General features: G+C 39.2%; 1 protein-coding gene across 2 annotated transcripts in view; it reads left to right on the top strand.

Moving 5' to 3' along the window:
* Nucleotides 1-18,824, top strand: part of LOC122077581 (DNA repair RAD52-like protein 2, chloroplastic) — a 37,555-nt gene that overhangs the window by 1,227 nt on the left and 17,504 nt on the right. Inside the window, exon 3 of one of the 2 annotated variants that reach the window (XM_042643553.1) lies at nucleotides 570-706. In XM_042643553.1, coding sequence (XP_042499487.1) covers nucleotides 570-706 — 137 coding nt within the window. The remainder of the gene's footprint in view (nucleotides 1-569; nucleotides 707-18,824) is intronic. The other variant, XM_042643554.1, reaches the window with a different exon arrangement.

The following is an 18,824-nucleotide window of genomic DNA, read 5'->3' as shown; positions in this document are numbered from 1 at the left end:
GGGGGGGGGGGGGGGATGATACATTGATATGGAAAAAACCATACTGGCTATAGGATCCAGGGCCCTCTGGTTTAGCCATGTGATCTTCCTATTGGTTTGGTGCGTCTGTTCTGGTTGAATGCTGGTTATATGGAGATTTTCCTTTTGCTGCCTTGGAGGGGCTTTTTGGCTGAGGTTACCACTTGAATTGAGGGTGACATGGTCATATTCCTTTGCTATGCATTAACTGGCATACACTGTCCCCCTGGTTTCTGTAGGAAGCTTACATGCAACTTGTAGTGCAACGCAATGCCAATGCAGCACCCTTGTCAATGTGACCTGGAGAAGCCTGCGACCATTTATGTGTCTAGTTCCAATGCTGTGTAACTTTATATGTTCTCTAGTATGTTTGGATACTTAAATCTTGATGGGATCATTAAATTGGCTTCAGTTTAGGTTTATGATTTTCATTAGCTTATTATTGAGCAGTTTTTTTGTCTTTCCACATAAGAAACATATGTTTTTTCCTTGTGGGTATAAGTAGTGAAACATGCTGGCGTTGTTCTTAATCGATTTTCAATTTTTTTTAGGTTGGTGTGGAGAAATACGTGATGTAATATTCGCAGACAATGGAGGTGTGACTGTGGTGTATCGTGTCACTATACATGGATCTGATGGAGAGGTGTGCCTTCTTTTTTGTGCATTTACATTCTCATCATTAGGGGAGGTAACATTTGAAACGACCTCTCTACTTGGGATGAACAGTTGTTGGATCTGTGTCAGGTTGTTCAGGCCAATTTCATGACAACGAGAAATGATTACTATTAAGATATGTATTACTTTCTCTAGTAGTTGTTGAATGAAGAAGCAGGTCTTCATGGCAGCAGGGAACAACCAGAAATAACAGAGTAAGAAGAAGAAGACGACGAGAAGAGAAGATAAGGAAATACTGCCCACGGTTTGAGTTGTGAACTGAACACTCACTATGGGTGAGGGGATCTAATTATTATGAAAAGCAAAAGAGACTTTCGGTCCACGACCGACATTAAGTTAAATAGGCACCTGTTGCCCAAACACCCCTCAAGAACCGACATGAACTTATACCCCTTAATCCAAGACACTAGTACATATCTTAACAAATACTAAATAAACATGTTATTTTTGTGTTGAACCTGTTAAACCTGAAAAACTGACCCTAGAACCCATTCATTACCTTTGTAGGTTCTTTGGAATGAAGATAACAATTCAGCTATTTACTGTTAATTGTTAATGTTAGCCTCTACTTCTCGGCTTTGTTTCCTTGTGCCCTTTTTTTTCTTTTTCTGAATAATATGTCTCGTTTCTTGTTGAAATGTAATTACGGGAGGGGATGGGTTTCCTGATGACTTGTCTAGAGAATAGCAATCCTATATGTGGTAGCTGAGTTGGCAGCCAAAAAGATTCCACTTGTTCACCTGAAGAGCCTAATAAATTGAGAAATTTGAGATTATCCAGAATATATGGTGCTGGATTGACAATAACATGAGGCTTATCATATTGATCTTATCAGGCAATGGAAATTTGTGGGTGCTGGGATCGAGACTGTTGCTATCTACTTCATCCACCCTTTATATAAACTCAACTCAACTCAGCCTTTATCCCAACTAAATAGGGTCGGCTATATGTATTTCCTCACCACTTCTCCAATCATCCACCCTTTTGATCCTAGAGGTTTTTATAGATGAATGAAGTATTATTGATGTTGGTGTGTTATGCTACTTCTGTGCTTAAATTATTATTTATAAATTAAAAAATTGTATTTCTTGCTTTGAACATTTTTCTCTTCTATGGAGGTCAAGCATGTCTGCATGGACACTCTTTCGTTTGAGTTTTGAGGCATTACGTGGGTACTTTTTGTCATTTTGGGAAGAAAGCTTAGTTAGTTCATGTGATTTTGGTGCTGGGTAAAACTATAAAATCTTATTAGGTTAGCTTTTTAATGAGATGGAGATCTTGTGATTCCAAGTTATATTTGTGTTCAATTTACCAAGAGGCTGTCAGTTTGTGGTGGGTTTCTAGTTTATAAATATTTTTTGACAGATACGCTATGAAGTTCAATTTGATTAAGAATCTTATATAATCAGAGTCAATTTCTTATTGTTTGGGAGAAGGGTTAAGATCTCACTGGAGTTGCTAAAAGATAGTAATTGGTCATATTAGTATTGCTAGTTTCTTTAGGAATGGGCTGGAGATACCTAGAGTTTTTCTTTGTTGTATCAGTAGCAGAAGTAATTGCAAATCTATAATTATAGTTTTTCTGGAGCCATTGTAGTTCAGAGTTTTTGGTTGTGGAAAGAGAGTATTTGGTTTGCCCATGGGTATACATGATGTTGGCTGTTTTCAGTTGTTGACATGGCTATGTGTTGTGATTAACATTTCTCCTTTGTTGGAAATCTTGTTCTGTATATGCTTTATATTCAAGTTTTTTGGTGGTGTTATATGTACAAAATCTGCCCCTAATTAGGCAGGGTTTGATTCTTCACATGCATTAAACTATGAAAGTGTTGGTTCATATACTATGGAAGGGTTGTCGGAATCTATCCTACATCAAATTAGCATTAAATCCATAGCTTCTGATCTGGTCAGGCATGAGTCTCAGGGTATTAAGGAGCTTAGATTGATGCACGCAAGGGATGAAAACCCAAGTAGCGGAGGATAATTGCTCCACTAGGCCTTGCAGCACTGCTGGATCAAGTATCCTTGATCTGCTAGTAAGGCTGTTGGGTAAAGATATTTGTTAACAGAAAGAATAGGAGAATGTTTGTGTATCTTTAACTGATCACACAAGTCCCTTATTTATAATGCAAAATCATGATAGAGTCATAATAGGTGTCATGACCACTGTTAGTTAAAACGGGAACTACAAAAAAACAGCGACGTACGGTACGGGTTTTAAATAGATAAAAACGATGAATGGTATGGTAAAAAAAACAGTCAAAAAAAAAAAAAAGGGAACGGAAAACGGACGAAAACGAACGGTACAAGTATTTAACGTGTAGTTTTAAAAAAAATGAAACAAAAAAAAGGGCAGTATACTCATGTAATTTGAGAGATTATTACCTGTATACCTGCATCTAATGTTCCAAAAGCTCTTGGGAGTCCCAAGATAAAACAGCCCAATGGGCTACAAGAAGATGAAATGTTTTTCTTATAGATATAATTATAGGAAATGCAGAGACTGATCCACCACACATGAACAGTTTCATGACTTTGGTAATGCAGAGACTTGACCAGTCCTTTTCCTATAGATATAATTATAGGTTCTGGCTGAGATAGGTCGTTGTAGATGATGTGCTTGCGGACACACACCACAGGGTATATATATATATATATATATATATATAAGAGAGAGAGAGAGAGAGAGAGAGAGAGAGAGAGAGAGAGAGAGAGAGATGGTCCAGTATCAAAATCAAACAATCCATAGAATGAAATAAGAGAAGAGAAGAGAAGATTTCAGCGTCACTGTCATCATCATGGATTGTAGTGGGGAGTTTCTAGAAGAAGCTCTGCTGGTTTATACAGTCTCTGCATTTATTTAAGAAAACAAGAAGCAGGATGGGTTCGTTCGGTGACTCGGTGAGTTTCTAGGATTCTTTCTATCTTCCTTCCTTCCTTATCATCAATCTAAAAACGAGAAATCTTTACTAATCTTACCGAATCCAATTAAATTTGTACCCTGGTCAGAAAACAGAGATTCCTCTTTTTTCTTAAAGAACATGAAAACAGAATGCTAGAGATCTAATGAACATGCCACAAGACAGCATTGAGAGAAAGAGAGATACCTCTGCAGTTGTAGTTGATGTTCTGGAAGATGGTGGTGATGATGACGATTAGAAGAAGAATTCGTAGAGCTTGGAGAAGGGTTCCAACTTCCAACTTGGAGAAGAAGTTTAAAACCAAAACCCTAGTATCCTACCGTCTTCACTCTTCACTTCTACGAATGGTTTTTTTTTTTTTAATATGATAACATTCCTATTTTACCCTTAAAATTCAGATATGCGTTTAAAACGTGTTTTAAATAGATTTTTTTGTCGTTTCCATTTTTCCCCGTATTGTATGGTAGCATATGGAAAAACGCGTCTTAAACGGGAAAAAACGGCAACCGCGTTTTAAATGCGTTTTAACTAACAGTGGTCATGACTATCATGATAGAGTCATGGTAGGAGTACAAAAGAAAAATAAAATATTTACAATTATACCCTTATTTAACCGCCCCACTCTAATTAGGGTCGGTGGAGGGGGGAAGACCCCAATGTGCCCTTGCGACACACTAATCCTTATTCTAACACTTCCCCTCAAGTTCGTGCAGAGATGTCACACATGCCCAACTTGACTAAATTAGGATGGAACAACTTTTCAACTAGTCCTTTAGTGAACACATCAGCTAGTTGATCACCGGACTTTACAAAAGGAACACAAATCAAACCAACATCCAAATTCTTTTTGATGAAGTGCCTATCAATCTCCATGTACTTGGTTTGGTCATGCTATACTGGATTATGAACAATATTGATAACAACTTTGTTATAGCAGTAAAGCATCATAGGAAGACGAAGAGGTATACCAATATCATCCAAAAGTGTATGCAACCATAGTAACTCACAAATCCCATGTGCCATGGCACGAAATTCCCGCTTCAACACTAGATCTAGTTACCACATTTTGCTTCTTGCTGCGCCAAGTGACAAGATTCCCTTGTACAAAGGTACAATAACTAGAGATAGATTTTCTGTCAGGTGAGCCAGCCCAATCAACATCTGTATAAGCTTCAACTCGGAGGTGATCATGAGGAGATAAGAAGATTCCTTTTCCTAAAGTTGACTTTAAGTATCGTAAGATACACATAATAGCTTCCATATGAGAGGAATAAGGATCATGCATAAACTGACTGACCAAACTTACAGCCACAACAATGTTAGGTCGTGTATGTGAGAGATATATTAGTTTTCCTACCAACAGTTGGTAGCGACCTTTGTCAACTGGTTCACCCTCCTTTTGCTTGAGCCGGTTACTAGTTTCTATAGGAATATCAGAAGGATAACAACCCAATATACCTGTCTCAGACAACAGACCAAGGATGTACTTCCCTTGAAAGAGAAAGATGCCTTTTGAGGACCTGGCAACTTAAATTCCAAGAAAGTACTTAACCTTCCAAGATCCTTTTATCTCAAATTCTTTGCCTAGAAAACCTTGAGATGATCAATCTCAGTGCTATCATTTCCTTTTACCACGATGTCATCCACATGGACAATGAGTGTAGTGTTGTAACTTTTTCACTAGACCTCTTTATGAACATTGTGTGGTCAACATTACTCTGCTTATAACCCACAGATATCATAGCCTTGTGAAATCTTCCAAACCACGTTCTAGGTGACTGCTTCAAACCATAGAGAGCACGTTTTAACTTACAGACCTTGCCTTGAGTTCTTGTGCTAGAGAAACCTGGTGGAATTTCCATATAAACTTCTTCATTGAGCTCTCTATGGAGGAAGCATTCTTTACATCAAGTTGTTGGAGTTCCCATCCTAGGTTTATAGCACATGAGAGTAACACTTGCACAGAGGTCAACTTAGCAACTGGTGCAAATGTCTCTTGGTAGTTGATTCTACAAGTCTGAGTGAACTCTTTAGCCACCAGCCTTGCCTTGTATCTGTCAACAGAACCATCAATCTTCTGTTTTACCACAAACACCCACTTGCAGCCAACAGGTCTCTTCCCAGGTGGAAGAGTCACAAGTTCCCATGTAGCATTTCTTTTTAAGGCATCAATTTCTTCCTCCATTGTAGCCTTCCATTTTTTTTTTCTACAAGAGTTTTCTACCAATTCTTAGGGACACAAGTAGATGAAAGAGAAGACACATGCACGATAGGAGGGAGAAAGGGGATCATATGAAACAACATGAGATATAGGGTGTTGAGTACAGGTCCTGGTGCATTTTCTTAGGGCAATAGGTTGATCAGAATGAGAGATTATACATGAAGTATGAGGCTCAGTCGGTTCTGGATCCAGGGTTGACGAAGGGATGTGTAAAGGTGTTGGAGTAGTGGTGATGGTCTGAAGTTGCTTATTTCTGGTGTGTCCCCTACTATAAACTTGAAGAGTGGAGTCATCAATTTGTCTTTGGAATTCACCAATGGTTCTCTGAACTGGAGTCATCTCCCCCTGTGTTGGAACAATTGGAGCTATCTCCCCCTGAGTTGGAACAATAGGTTCTGCCCCTTCACTATCTTGTGGATCATAAGGATCCTGAGGTGATGATGATGGGTATACTGGTAGAGAAAGTAGATTCAGAGTCATCTCTTCTTCACTAGTAATTCCAGACTCCCCCTGAAGAGGTGACGATGAATAATAAACAACAGATTCGTGAAACACAACATCCATTGTTACCATGTACGCCGGGTAGGAGGATGGTAACACTTGTATTCTTTTTCTGTAGGAGAGTAACCCAGAAAGATACACTTCATACTTTGAGGTTCCAATTTTCCTAGTGAATGATGATCTCTAGCATAGTAGACACACCCAAAAGTCTTTGGAGGAACCAGGAAGGATGTAGTCCCTTGAAGAACCTCAACATGAGTTTGAGAGTTGAGGGCACGAGTTAGCATATGATTGATTAGGTAGGTTGTTGTGAGGATAACATCACTCTAATACTGAGATGGAACCTATTTAGCAAACATCATGATTCGAGCAATCCAGCAAGTGCCTATTCTTGCATTCAACCACCCCATTCTGAGCAGGAGTGTCAACATAGCTAGTCTGATGAAGAATCTCATGATCAACTAGGTATTTTTGAAACTGACCCTCCATGAATTTTTAGAGTTGCATTGAACTGAGTTTGAATCATTTTATGGAACCGCTGAAAACAACTGAACACTTCACTTTTGTGCTACATCACATAAATCCTAATAGTTCTGGAGTGACACTCAATAAATGACACGAACCACCTTTTCCCAGAAATAGATGTCTGACGAGATGGACTCTATACATCAGAGTGAACCAAATGAAAAATAGAAGAACTTTTATTTAAAGGTAAATAATTGGAACGAGTCTGTCTAGCTAGAGTACAAGCCTCACAAAAGAGTTCATCCTCAGTACATGATTTAACTAAATGCGGAAATAAAAGAGATAAGGTCCCAATTTGGGTGTCCCAAACGACCGTGCCATTGAGTCAATTCAGAAGAAGCAGAGTGTAGCTGATGAGGTGTTGTTGATGCTGCAGCAGTAGGAGACAACCATCATAAAGCAAATAAAGACCACCCTGCACCTTACACATCCAATCGTCTTCTCCATTTCCAGATCCTAGAAAATACAATGGGAAGGAGAAAATGTTACTTTACGGTTTAGGTCCTTAGTAAGACTACTAATGGATAACAAATTAGTAGTAAAATTAGGGATGTGTAAAACTGAAAACAAAGGTATAGAAGAACACTTAATAGAATCCTTTCCGGAGACAGATGATAGGGTGCCATCTGCTATCCTAACTTTATCTCTGCTTAAGGTGGGTGAATACTGGTGAAATAAACTGGAGGAACCAGTCATGTGATTAGTCGCTCCGGAGTCGATGATCCAGGGAGTGGAGACGACCGATGCACAATGACCTCCAAATAAAATACCTGAGCGAGCAAATTAGAACCTGAAGGGACTAAATTGGCAGGAGTTGAAGAATTATAAGCCTTAAGCATACGTCTGAAAGCCTGGAGTTCCTCTTGGGAGAGTCCAATATTAGTTGTAGGGGGAGTGTCCACAGTCTTAGCCTAATAGGCTTTAGTTTTGGATCGACCTCGAGCATGCTTTGCCTCAAAATCAGTAGGTTTTCCATGGGAGCTTCCAACAGTTGGCCTTGGTATGGTATGGTTTGTGGCAATGTTCACATTTAACAATCTCCTTGGTAGAATCACTAGTTTGATTTGTTCCTTCAGAGGTAATAGTGGATCCAGTCTATAGAGCTGATTTTTCAGTAGGAGTATGTAGCATCGAGATACGGTGACATTCCTCCGTATAAACCATGGCAAAGGACTGTTCCAAAGTAGGGAAGGGAGATTTGCTAAGTATCTGAACACGAATTTGATCATACTTGACATTTAAGCCTGCTAAGAAATCATACACCCTAATTTTGTCCACATATTTGATGTAAGCAGTACTGTCTTCAGCATTTTTGGGATGATAATTTGCATAATGGTCTAGTTCATACCATAGAGCTCGAAGTTCTGCATAATATTTGGACACAGAGAGTTCTTGCTGGGTAGTGATACGAACCTTCTTGCGAAGTTCAAATACCTGAGCATCATTCCTTAGTTGCCCATAAGTTTCCTTGGCAGCAGCCCAAATCTAAGAAGCAGTATCTAATAGCAAAAATCCTCGAGAAATAGATTGATGAATAGAACCAATCAAGTAAGACATTACCAAGGAGTCATTAGTGAGCCATTTATCCTGAGGGGCACCCTCATTAGAGGGTTTATTCAATTTCCCTGTAATGTGTCCAGTGAGACCTTTACCAACAATGTAATAGATCTGGACCAGACAGGGTAATTAGTTCCGTCCAATTTCACAGAGCTAGTCCCAAAAGGCATGTAGTCATTGCGACTTTGTCCATCAGACCCAGAGGTCACAGTAGTGAGCAGTTACTTCAGACATGATTGAACTAGTAAAAAATCGACAATGAGAAAGAGAAATACCAGAACTTCAAAAATCAACCGTAAAAAAGCATCCATACTTGGATCGAATTGCCCAGTAAGGGTAGTGTGGTACTCCAAATAATATTAGGCTTGATGAAGAACTGTTGAGATAAGAAAATTAGGGTTTTGATAAAAACCTAATTTATCAAAGAAGATGAGAGATTGATGCAGTTGCACGATCGACTTAAAAAAAAAAAAAAATCTTTTGATTTGATTTGATTTTGTTGTGGAAATAATTTCCTATGAAAGTAGCTAGCTTCTAATTTTAGATTAGTTTCCATTTTCAAGTAGTTTCCATTAATTATTTGATTTTTTCTTTATATTAGTCATGTAATAGAGAAGAACTCAGTTTTAGATTTTTTGAATGAATTTGAGAATTTAGGTTTTGGTTGAACAATAGCTGCCGACCCTCTTTTCCTCCTCTTCTGATTTTCTCCCCTCGTCTGATTTTTTCCTATTCTTCTTCTTCCTCTTCCCTGCAGTCTCTCTCTACATCGTTATTTTTCCAATTTCTTCTCTTCTTTCTCTTTCTCTTTCTCTTTATTTATTTTCTTATCTTCTGATTTTCTCCCCACCCCTGTTCCTGGGCGTAACTAACAGGTTCAGGTAAGCTTCCTCGGTTTATCAACAGAAGCCGATGCACCTGAGATTGAAATCATTGGTTCCTTTTCCTGTAGTGATTCATACCCTACATTCCCATTCCCCAGATCCTTCTAACCAGCAAGCAGTAAACCTGCAACCAGTTTCAGTTCTGAGTTTTTTCGCCAGACCCAGTCGCAGAAATTAAAGCTATTTGTTCCCTCAATCTTAGGTCCTGCAATGGATGATAATCGAGGGGTTCGAGGTTGCGAATCTACGCCTGAAGTTTCAGACCCAACCAATAGGTATTGAAGGAGTTCTCTTTTTCGTTTTTCTGTTCTACTGCCTCCCCTCTCTTGTCGTGAGGAAGAGGACGGCCTCTCTTCCCACGATTTTTCAGAACTTTTATTTTATTCTTTTAGTTCTGATTACCCCACCCTCCATATTACCCCACTCTCTCATTATTTACCACTTACCCTTACTTTATATTTAATTCCAAGTCTATCCTTGATTAATAATGGATAAACCCTTCCATTCTTTAAATTATACCTAATAATCATTGAAAATTCTGATTTATTACTAGATTGCCACTGGTTCTTAGAGTTGCATCATTTATTAATTGGTTGGGCCAATTAGCGATCCGAATTCTGACTTTTGGAACCCGGATCACATCAGAGATTTGATACAGAGACTTGGTAGATGAGGCCACAAGTTTGGTCGATCTCCTAAAAAATTCAGCAAATTCTGAGGAGGGAAGGTGAAGGTCTGTTGAGAAACTGAACACCTACATAAGAAATTAGGCTCTCATACCATGTTAACAGAAAGAATGGGAGAATGCTTGTGTATCTTTAACTGATCACACAAGTCCCTTATTTATAATATAAAATCATGATACAGTCATAATAGGAGTCATGACTATCATGATAGAGTCATGGTAGGAGTACAACAGAAAAATAAAGTATTTACAATTATACCCCCCATCCTATAGCCCCACTCTAATTAGGGTCGGTGGAGGGGGGGGGAAAACCCCAATGTGCCCCTGCATCACACTAATCCTTATTCTAACAATATGAATTAAGGATCAGAATTAAAGGGAACATAGAGGTTGCAATACTGGTTAATACGGAAGACATTATATTGGAGATCTGGATAGAATATGATGGGTAGAATTGTTATGAGACTAAGGGACAGATTAGAAGAGAAGCAGCAGAGAACAAGATAGAAGTTTCAGATGTGAAACAGTAACAGGAAGGTTGTAAGGAAACATAATAAGAAGTAAAAAAACAGAATGCTATAGAAGAAGGGAGAATGAATTCTCTGACTTGTTATATGCAGGAGAAGTGCTGCTGTTACCTGTGATAGGGAATAAGGAAGAAGAAGAAACCAAGGAGGCACAGAGGGAGTCGAGGGGGATAGAAGAACAAGAAGTGAGCAAGAAGAGGGAGAAGGGAGAATCATAGGGGAGGAGGAGGAGGAGAGAAAGAGAGGTGCATTTGAGAAAAACTTTAAATGGGTAGGGAGGGTAAAAACTGTATCCTATAAAACTCGAACAAATTTTTGGGGAAATAAAACTCTTTCTAAATAAGACTCCTAAAGTAGGAACTTTTATTGACCAAAAATAGTCATATGACAATCTATCAAACGCTTCTTTAAAAAATTGTTCTCTACTCACTCAGAAACTAAACTCTCTCGATAAAACATAAAATTCGTATATACCAATGGCCTAAAGTTTTAGGCATTAGTAGAGCCCATTCCAGATAAACTCATTAAAAATAAGGGTAATTTATAGCGCCACCCCCTGGAGAATGCCAATATTAGAGAGACACCCCCTCTCTTTCAACCAATTAAAATCGGACCCCTTACCGTTAGTCAGTGTCACAGAATATACCAAGAATGCTGACATCTGCAGTTCATTTTTTTTTCTAAATGCCATTTTGCCCTTAAAAATAATGGAGTACCGAAATTGCCCTTGTGTTCTTGCTCGCCCAAAGAAAAAATAACAGCTTTGGCGTTCTTTACTGTAATCTGATTCTTAACCTTTCGATGCTTTTATCTTTGATATTCATTTCTTTCATTTGGAAACATTTCTGAGTCATCTGGGTATGAAGATTTACCAGAGGGACTGTAAGATAAGGACCTAGTTTCACCTTGGTAATGCTTGTCCTTTAATGGAGACTACAAGCCCTCTGGATCATGAATGAAAGATTTTTCCCCAACCTCATCATATTCAAATTCAGTCCTCCCAGGCAAATTGGATATCATGGAAAAGGAATCTGAGTCTTTACACCGTACACCAGCAGGAAAGAATGGAGAGCCATGTTTCCTCTGCTGATTCAAATCCACTGTAACCGTCTCATGGCCATAAGCAACACTCCCTTCTTCTCTAGTCACTACAAGATTAAGGTCTAGTTTTCCAACAGAAAAGGAACCTTCCTCTTTCTGAGCATATTAATCTCTTCCAATCTCGTATCTGGAGAACCCATATCCATTCCTACTATAAACCTTAGTCAGGAAAAAATAAAAACAAATATCAACCACCATGAGAAATTTCAATGACAATCTCCAAAACCTCAAACGGAAAATCTCGTTTGATTTTCCACTACCATAAAAACATAAAACAACTAGAACCCTACATCTTATTTTAATTTCGAAAAAATAAAAAATAAAAAACAATAGTTCAACATAAACTCTTATTCTCAGCAATAGAGTCTACCGAAGAGCTAGCATAGACTTAGAAAATGATACCAGCTATACCAGCTATCAAGAAGAAGAAATGAAATGCAGAAGGTCAATTCTGATCCAAGGCGGGGATCCTTTGCTCTGCATGATGAAAAAGTAAAGGATTATTTTGGAAATGCGTTGGAGATTCACCAAATGAGAAAACTGAATCAACCTTTGAGTAAGTAGAAGAGGGGGCGTTTGATTACCATGCAAAAAAGTTGTCCCTTGAAATAAGAAAACTGAATCAATTGCACCACAAGTTTCTTTTGATCCCTTAGTCTGCCCTTAAAAATGAACTTATAATAGAGTGACAACCTAGGATGAAAAACAGAGGGAAAAAAAAAAATATAACCAAACCTTCTCGCCGGCTACCTAAGATGGCAGCGATGGGAAGTGCACCACTCACTGGCGACAGAATGAGCACAAGATGACAACAACTTGGGTAGTCTGGATCTCATCGGACTCACAAGTCGTAGGTAGGGAAAGAATGAAGGAGAGAAAGTGATCAAAGAGGTAAGGGTGAATAAAGGGGTATTTTTGGTATAATATAATAAGGGTGTTTTACTCATAAGGGCTAAAGTGTCATTTCACAGAATCACTTAATAGAGACTGACGGCAAGGGGTCTGAGTCTAATTTGGTGAAAGGGAGGGGGTGTTCCTATAATATTGGCATTCTTCAAGGGGTGGCATTGTAAATTACCCTAAAAATAAATGCCCATAATAACATCAAAATAAGTGCTGCTCTTGAAATCTACTCCGTTATATGGCCCTGGCATAAGACAATTGGAAAACAAAGGGATTGCAAGGACAACTGAAAATATCTGTTGCCAAGATGGGAGGATTTGTAGGAATGATGTAGGGTTGAAAGTGATGGTTTGATTCATTGGAAGGGGTGGCCATGGGCCTCTGTTTGCCTGTTTATTTGCCTTTTCTGCCACTAGTCTAGAGGGTAAAGTTTCTTATCCTTTGAGAAAACAAGGAGCTTAAGGGTAATGGGGTTTTACTTGTCTAGCTAAAGGGTTGGGGAAGTGTAAGTGGTCTGATCCTATCCTGATTACCTTTTACCCATTAAGGGGATATTAGGCTATTTTACATATATAGAATGTACACATATATTAACTGTGGAAATAATTAAAGATAGGGAAAATTACACCCCCTCCCCTGAAGTTTGTCGAAATTACACATAGATCCAAGGGTTTGAATGAATTACGGCCCCCTCCCCTGGCATTGACGGTGTGAGTATGCTGTTAGTTTTAAACAGTAAAAGACCGTATTACCCTTAAGTGGAAAAAGGTCTTAATATCTCCTTTGTCATTTCTATGTACAGAGTATTAAGTGGAAATACTTACCTGTAGATTCAGATAGCCGTTCCTTTATAGCCGAAGCAGGTGCAGTTCCTCATCTTACCGAAAATCTCTAATCGTCGTCTCCACTTGCCAAGAGAACGCCATCGCAACATTGCAAAGGTAAGTTGTTGTATGAGCTACACTTCTCAAGTACCCTAAGCCATTGAAGCCATCTTCCTCAAGCTCTTGCTCTCCCATCCTCTGTTCGGTATCCCGACATCCCAGCATCAACATCTTTTTGCTACCTTAAGTACCATCTCGAACAATCGGTGAGTTTCTATCTCTCTCTCTATATATATATGGTTTAATTAAAGTAAGTGATATATTCCTTCCCCATCTAGCTGAATCTAATATGTTTAATGGCTATCCTAAACCCTATTCTCTTTCTATTCTAACATCTTCTCAGAATTCGATTTCCATCTTTACGACTTTGTTATTCTGAAAACCAGTATCGAGAGACCTTCAAAAGAGGGGTAACAATCCCACCCCCACTCATGGTTTAAAGTATCGGTCCGTATCGTACCGTATCGGCCGATACGTATCTGTATCGGCCTTTACCGATACGATACATACAATTTTTAAAACCCTTTTGTATCGATACGTATCTTACGATACACACCGATACGCACCGATACACACCGATACGCACCGATACGCATCGATACTCTATGAAAAATTCAAAATTGAAGTGAAATGTACGTTTCAGTATGTATCGGTACGTATCGGTGTGTATCGACCGATACACACCGATACATACCGATACGGTCATAAAATGGCCAAAATGGGTAATTTTTTAGAAAACACAATTTTTGAGGTGTTTTTGTTCCAAAGTTGCTGCCAACCATTTTTCTCTCTAACTAAAGTGGAAATCAAGGTTGGGAACAAGGATTTTACATTTATGGGACAACTACAAATCTTGGATTCTTAGTGCGATACTCTCAATTTACTGTTTATGCATAATACATGTTATATATAACTTTTTTAAACTATATTTTTATGCAAAAGTGTATAAAAAAGTGTTTCCTATCCATTTATGTGTGTATCTTTAGCGTATCTTCGATACGATACGATACCCTCCGATACGTATATTAATTTTGGCCGACCGATACGGCGACCGATACAGATACTTTAATCCTTGCCCCACTCCCCAATTAAAAAGAGAAAAAAAAATAGATTGATTTGCTTGAAACAATAGCCAATATCGATCAAAGTGAGGAGTAAATCCCCCAAAATAGGGTGTCGCTTGAGATGTGGAGAACTGAAATTGTTTAATCATCATGGAGTTTGTTCAACATCAAATTCCTGTTGAGTGGGCTTCCAAGTGATGTCAACCAACCCTAAAAAACGGGGAAGCATCCTCCTCCCTTGGGCCACTGCCGCCACCGTTCAAATTTCCGCTACAACCATCTACACCCATCATCAGATCCAAACTTGAAATCGTTGAATCCTGTACATCATATGTGATGCTTCGTCTCCTGCAGGGTCCATCAAGGATGCCCTCAAAGTCCTATTCGACATCTCACTCTGTTCTCTCAAATGTCCTACCATGATCGATTTGGATGCAGTTCTAGCGCTTTCTCGCTCGTAGTGTAGGATGGGTGAATTGGGCAGTTTGAACGAAAAAATCCCTCTTTTGTTTTTATTTTTATTTTTTTATGGAAGGGCATATTGGTAAGTTCATTTGTATATAAAGACATTTTCGGCATTAAAAGGTATCATGTAAGCTGATGTCACCAACTAACAGTCCCAATTTTGACAGGACTAACGGATTGGACCTAATTGTAAGAATCTTAGGAAGTGTAGGGGAAGGGGGCGTAATTCGTTCAAACCCTTGGATCCACATGTAATTTCGGAAAACTATAGGGGAGGGGGCATAATTTTCCCTTAAAGATATGTATGAGGGCGTGGTGATTAGTGTGAGAATAGTGGGAGGTCAAGGTAGTGAATCCCCAATCACAATTGGGTTACATCAAGGATCAACTTTAAGCCCTTACTAATTTGCGTTTATTATGAATGATTTAACTAGGAACATTCAAGATGATGTTCTGTGGTGTATGCTTTTTGTTGATTAAATTGTTTTGGTGGATAAACAAAAGCAGGGATAAACGTTCAGTTGGAGTTATAGAGATTAACCTTGGAATCAAGAGGTTTTAGGATAAGTAGAATGACGACAGAGTATATGGTGTGCAACTTTAGTTACACTAAGATGGATAACGAAATGGTGAACATTGAGAGGAGAGATATTGCAAAGTGATTTTTTTGGTATCTTGGGTCAACCATAAATAAAGGTGATATAGAGGATGATGTTTCATAGAGAATTCAAGTGAGATGGATGCAATGGAAAGGTGTGTTCGAAATGTGTTGTGATCGACGTATTCCTTTGAAGTTTAAAGCCTAAAGGGAAATTCTATTGGACAATTGTACGACCGGCTATGATGTATGGACCTATAGGGCAGAATGTGGGGCAGTTAAGAAGCATCATATAGATAAATTAAATGTAGCAGAGATGAGAATGTTGAGAAGGACGTTCGGAAAAACTAGATAGGAAAATGAATGGCCATATTAGATTTGATTTGTGAGTTGCCCCAATACATGATAAGCTCTGAGAATGTCGTTTGAGGTGGCATGAGTTTGTTCAACAAAGGCCTTGGGATGCACCAATACGGAGCTAGGGGTAGAGGCCTGAAATGACCATAGGAGTATTAGTGAGGAAAGACATGCCTATTTTAGGTCTTGACTCAAGTATGACCTCAAATAGAGTTGTTTGGAGGGCATAGATTCTTGTAGCCGACCCCTCTTAGCTCTTAGGTGGGATATTGTTGAGTTGTTGTTGCTGTGTTTTTCTTCTTACTATTATTTTTAATATCTTGTATTTGCTCGGATCTATGTAGCCGACCCCATTTAGTTGGGATAAGGCTGAGTTTGTTGATGTTGTCGTACACATAATTAACCCAAGGCTCACCCATCTACATCCTATCTAATCTATGGATGGATCCTCTTTCTTTTTTTTTGGTGTACAAAAAATTCATTACCAACAGGGTGGGGGGGAGGGGAAGAAGAGAAACAAAGAAGAAAAAATTAACTACAAACTAATCTCATTCCTCGAGGAGAGGAGGGCTGTAGAAGGGAGAGAGACCTTAGGACACAACAATATGCCATAGTAAGCTTGCTCTTGATATCAAAACCGAAAAAGATGGGAGTCCCAAATTCGCTGAAAGGATATGGACTTAAAGGATCATTTTCTGAGATTGCGCTCCATCCAAATGTAGTTGTTAGCGACACCCAAATTTTAGCTTACCTACAACATCATATGGAGATTTACCGACAAAGGACATATCCACCTAGATCCATTTGCTTGCGAATGGAAAATTCCTTCAGCTTTTTGGCCAATATTTTTCCAGGATCCTTTTCCAAATGGAAGAGGAAAAGGGCACTCAAAAAAAGAGATGATCCACATTTTCCTAAGCATTCCAATAGAGGCAGCAAGAAGAGGAGACTGGAATCTGGCGGTGAATGAGAAAAGATTGCGTTGAAGGTAGTTTGAGAGGGCCTGCCTAACAGAGAAATTGCAATAAGCGATGTGGCCTTAAACCACACTAACTTGCACTAGTGAGATAAGCATCCATGAGATCTAATGAAGTCCTATACCGCTTTGGAGCTCAAAAGGCCTGAAGAGGATGCAGATCAAGCAATAATATCTCCCCTACCATGAGGCACACAAAAAGGACCTCCATATAGTCTTTATTGACATAGAAAAAGCCTATGATAGAATATCGAGAGAGCTAATTTGGCATGTCCTAGAGAAGAGAAGAGAAGGGCCATGATTAACTATGTAGATATAATTAAGGACATGTACAAGGGAGTGGTGACTGGTGACTGGTGACTGGTGACTGGTGACTGGTGACTGGTGACGAGTGTCAAAACGATTGAGGGTCAATGTAACGAATTCCCAATCATAATTGGGTTACACCAAGGATTGCTCTAAGTCTTTATTTGTTTGCACTCATTATGGATGATCTAACCAGGCACATCCAAGTCTTGGTTTCGTGGTGTATGCTTTTTGCTAATGAAATTTTCTGTTGGATGAAACTGTGGATGGGATTAATACTAAGCTGGAGCTATGGAGATCAAGCTTAGAATCAAGAGGTTCTAGGATAAGCAGAACGAAGACAAAATATATGATGTGCCCCTTCAGTCAATCTAGTGGAGGGGAGGGAGTGGTGAAACTTGGGGAAGAGAAACTACCCTAGAGGGATTGTTTTAAATACCTGGGGTCTATCATTGAAAAAGAAGGGGATATAGAGGATGATGTTGCCACAGAATTAAAGTGGGGTGGATGAAATGGTGAGGTGCGTCAGGAGTGTTATATGACAAAAGAATGCCTATTAAACTCACGGGAAAATTTTACAGGACAATTATACGACCAACTATGACGTATGGAGCGGAGTGTTGGGCAGTCAAGAAGTGTACTTTGAATAAACTGATTGTAGCGGAGATGAGAATGTTGAGAGGGTTGTGCGGCAAGACTAGGAGAGATGGCATAAGGAATGATCATATTATAAATGATTTGGGGGTTGCACCAATCCAAGACAAACTCTCTGAGAGCCGGTTGAGGTGGTATGGCCATGTCCAATGGAGGCCTATGGAGGCCCTCCGGTAAGGAAGAATGACCAGATTCATTTGGAGGGAGCCAAAAAAGGTAGAGGCAGGCCTAAGATGACTATTGATGAAGTGGTTCGAAAAGATATGCTTAGGGTAGGGCTCGACCCTAGTATGACTTTAGATAGAGTTTTGTGGAGGACAAGATCCCGTGTTGACGCTCCCTTATAGGGGATGTTTCCATGATGCGTCTTTCTCTACTGCTTTACCTTATTCTCTTATCTCCATTTTTTTTCTTTTTAACCTCTCTTTTATGCTTCTTTATTTTCTAATTTCCATATCGGATCCATGTAGCCGACCCCATTTAGTTGGGATAAGGTTATGATTGTTGTTGTTGTTCATGAGGCCTTCTAGGAATGGAAGATAAGGCATTCCAGATATCATCCAACAGGGGAGAGGAGGAAGGCTGGGGGTTGGGGGGAGGAACCATTAGGGCCCAATCATTATGGCTAGTGATATCTGCAACCATGGACTGTTTGGAGAATCCTAAACTGTAAATGACTCTAGCATGCATTATGTGGAGGAGAACCCCAATAGGGTGCCAATGATCCAGCCAAAGGAAGGTGGAGGCCCCCATCATCAATTTGGTAGGATATGGCCCCAGAGCGATAGGCGTTAGGCTCCGTTTGGTATCGTTTTTGTTCCAGAAACTCCGTTTCGTGTCAAAAACGAAAATTTTAGTTTCTGTGTCAAAACGCCGTTTTTAAATGATTTAAGGATGTTTGGTGAATCTATTTCTATAACAGTTTCAGAACAAAAAAACGACAGTTCTGCCGTTTGGTAATGCTTGTTTCAGAAACGTTTTTTTTTTTTTTTTACGGAATGA

This window comes from Macadamia integrifolia, chromosome 4 (genome assembly GCF_013358625.1).
Source record: "Macadamia integrifolia cultivar HAES 741 chromosome 4, SCU_Mint_v3, whole genome shotgun sequence".
In the NCBI taxonomy this organism is placed as follows: Eukaryota; Viridiplantae; Streptophyta; class Magnoliopsida; order Proteales; family Proteaceae; genus Macadamia; species Macadamia integrifolia.
The sequence above is the reverse complement of the archived record's forward strand: the minus strand, read 5'-3'. Positions and strand labels throughout refer to the sequence as shown.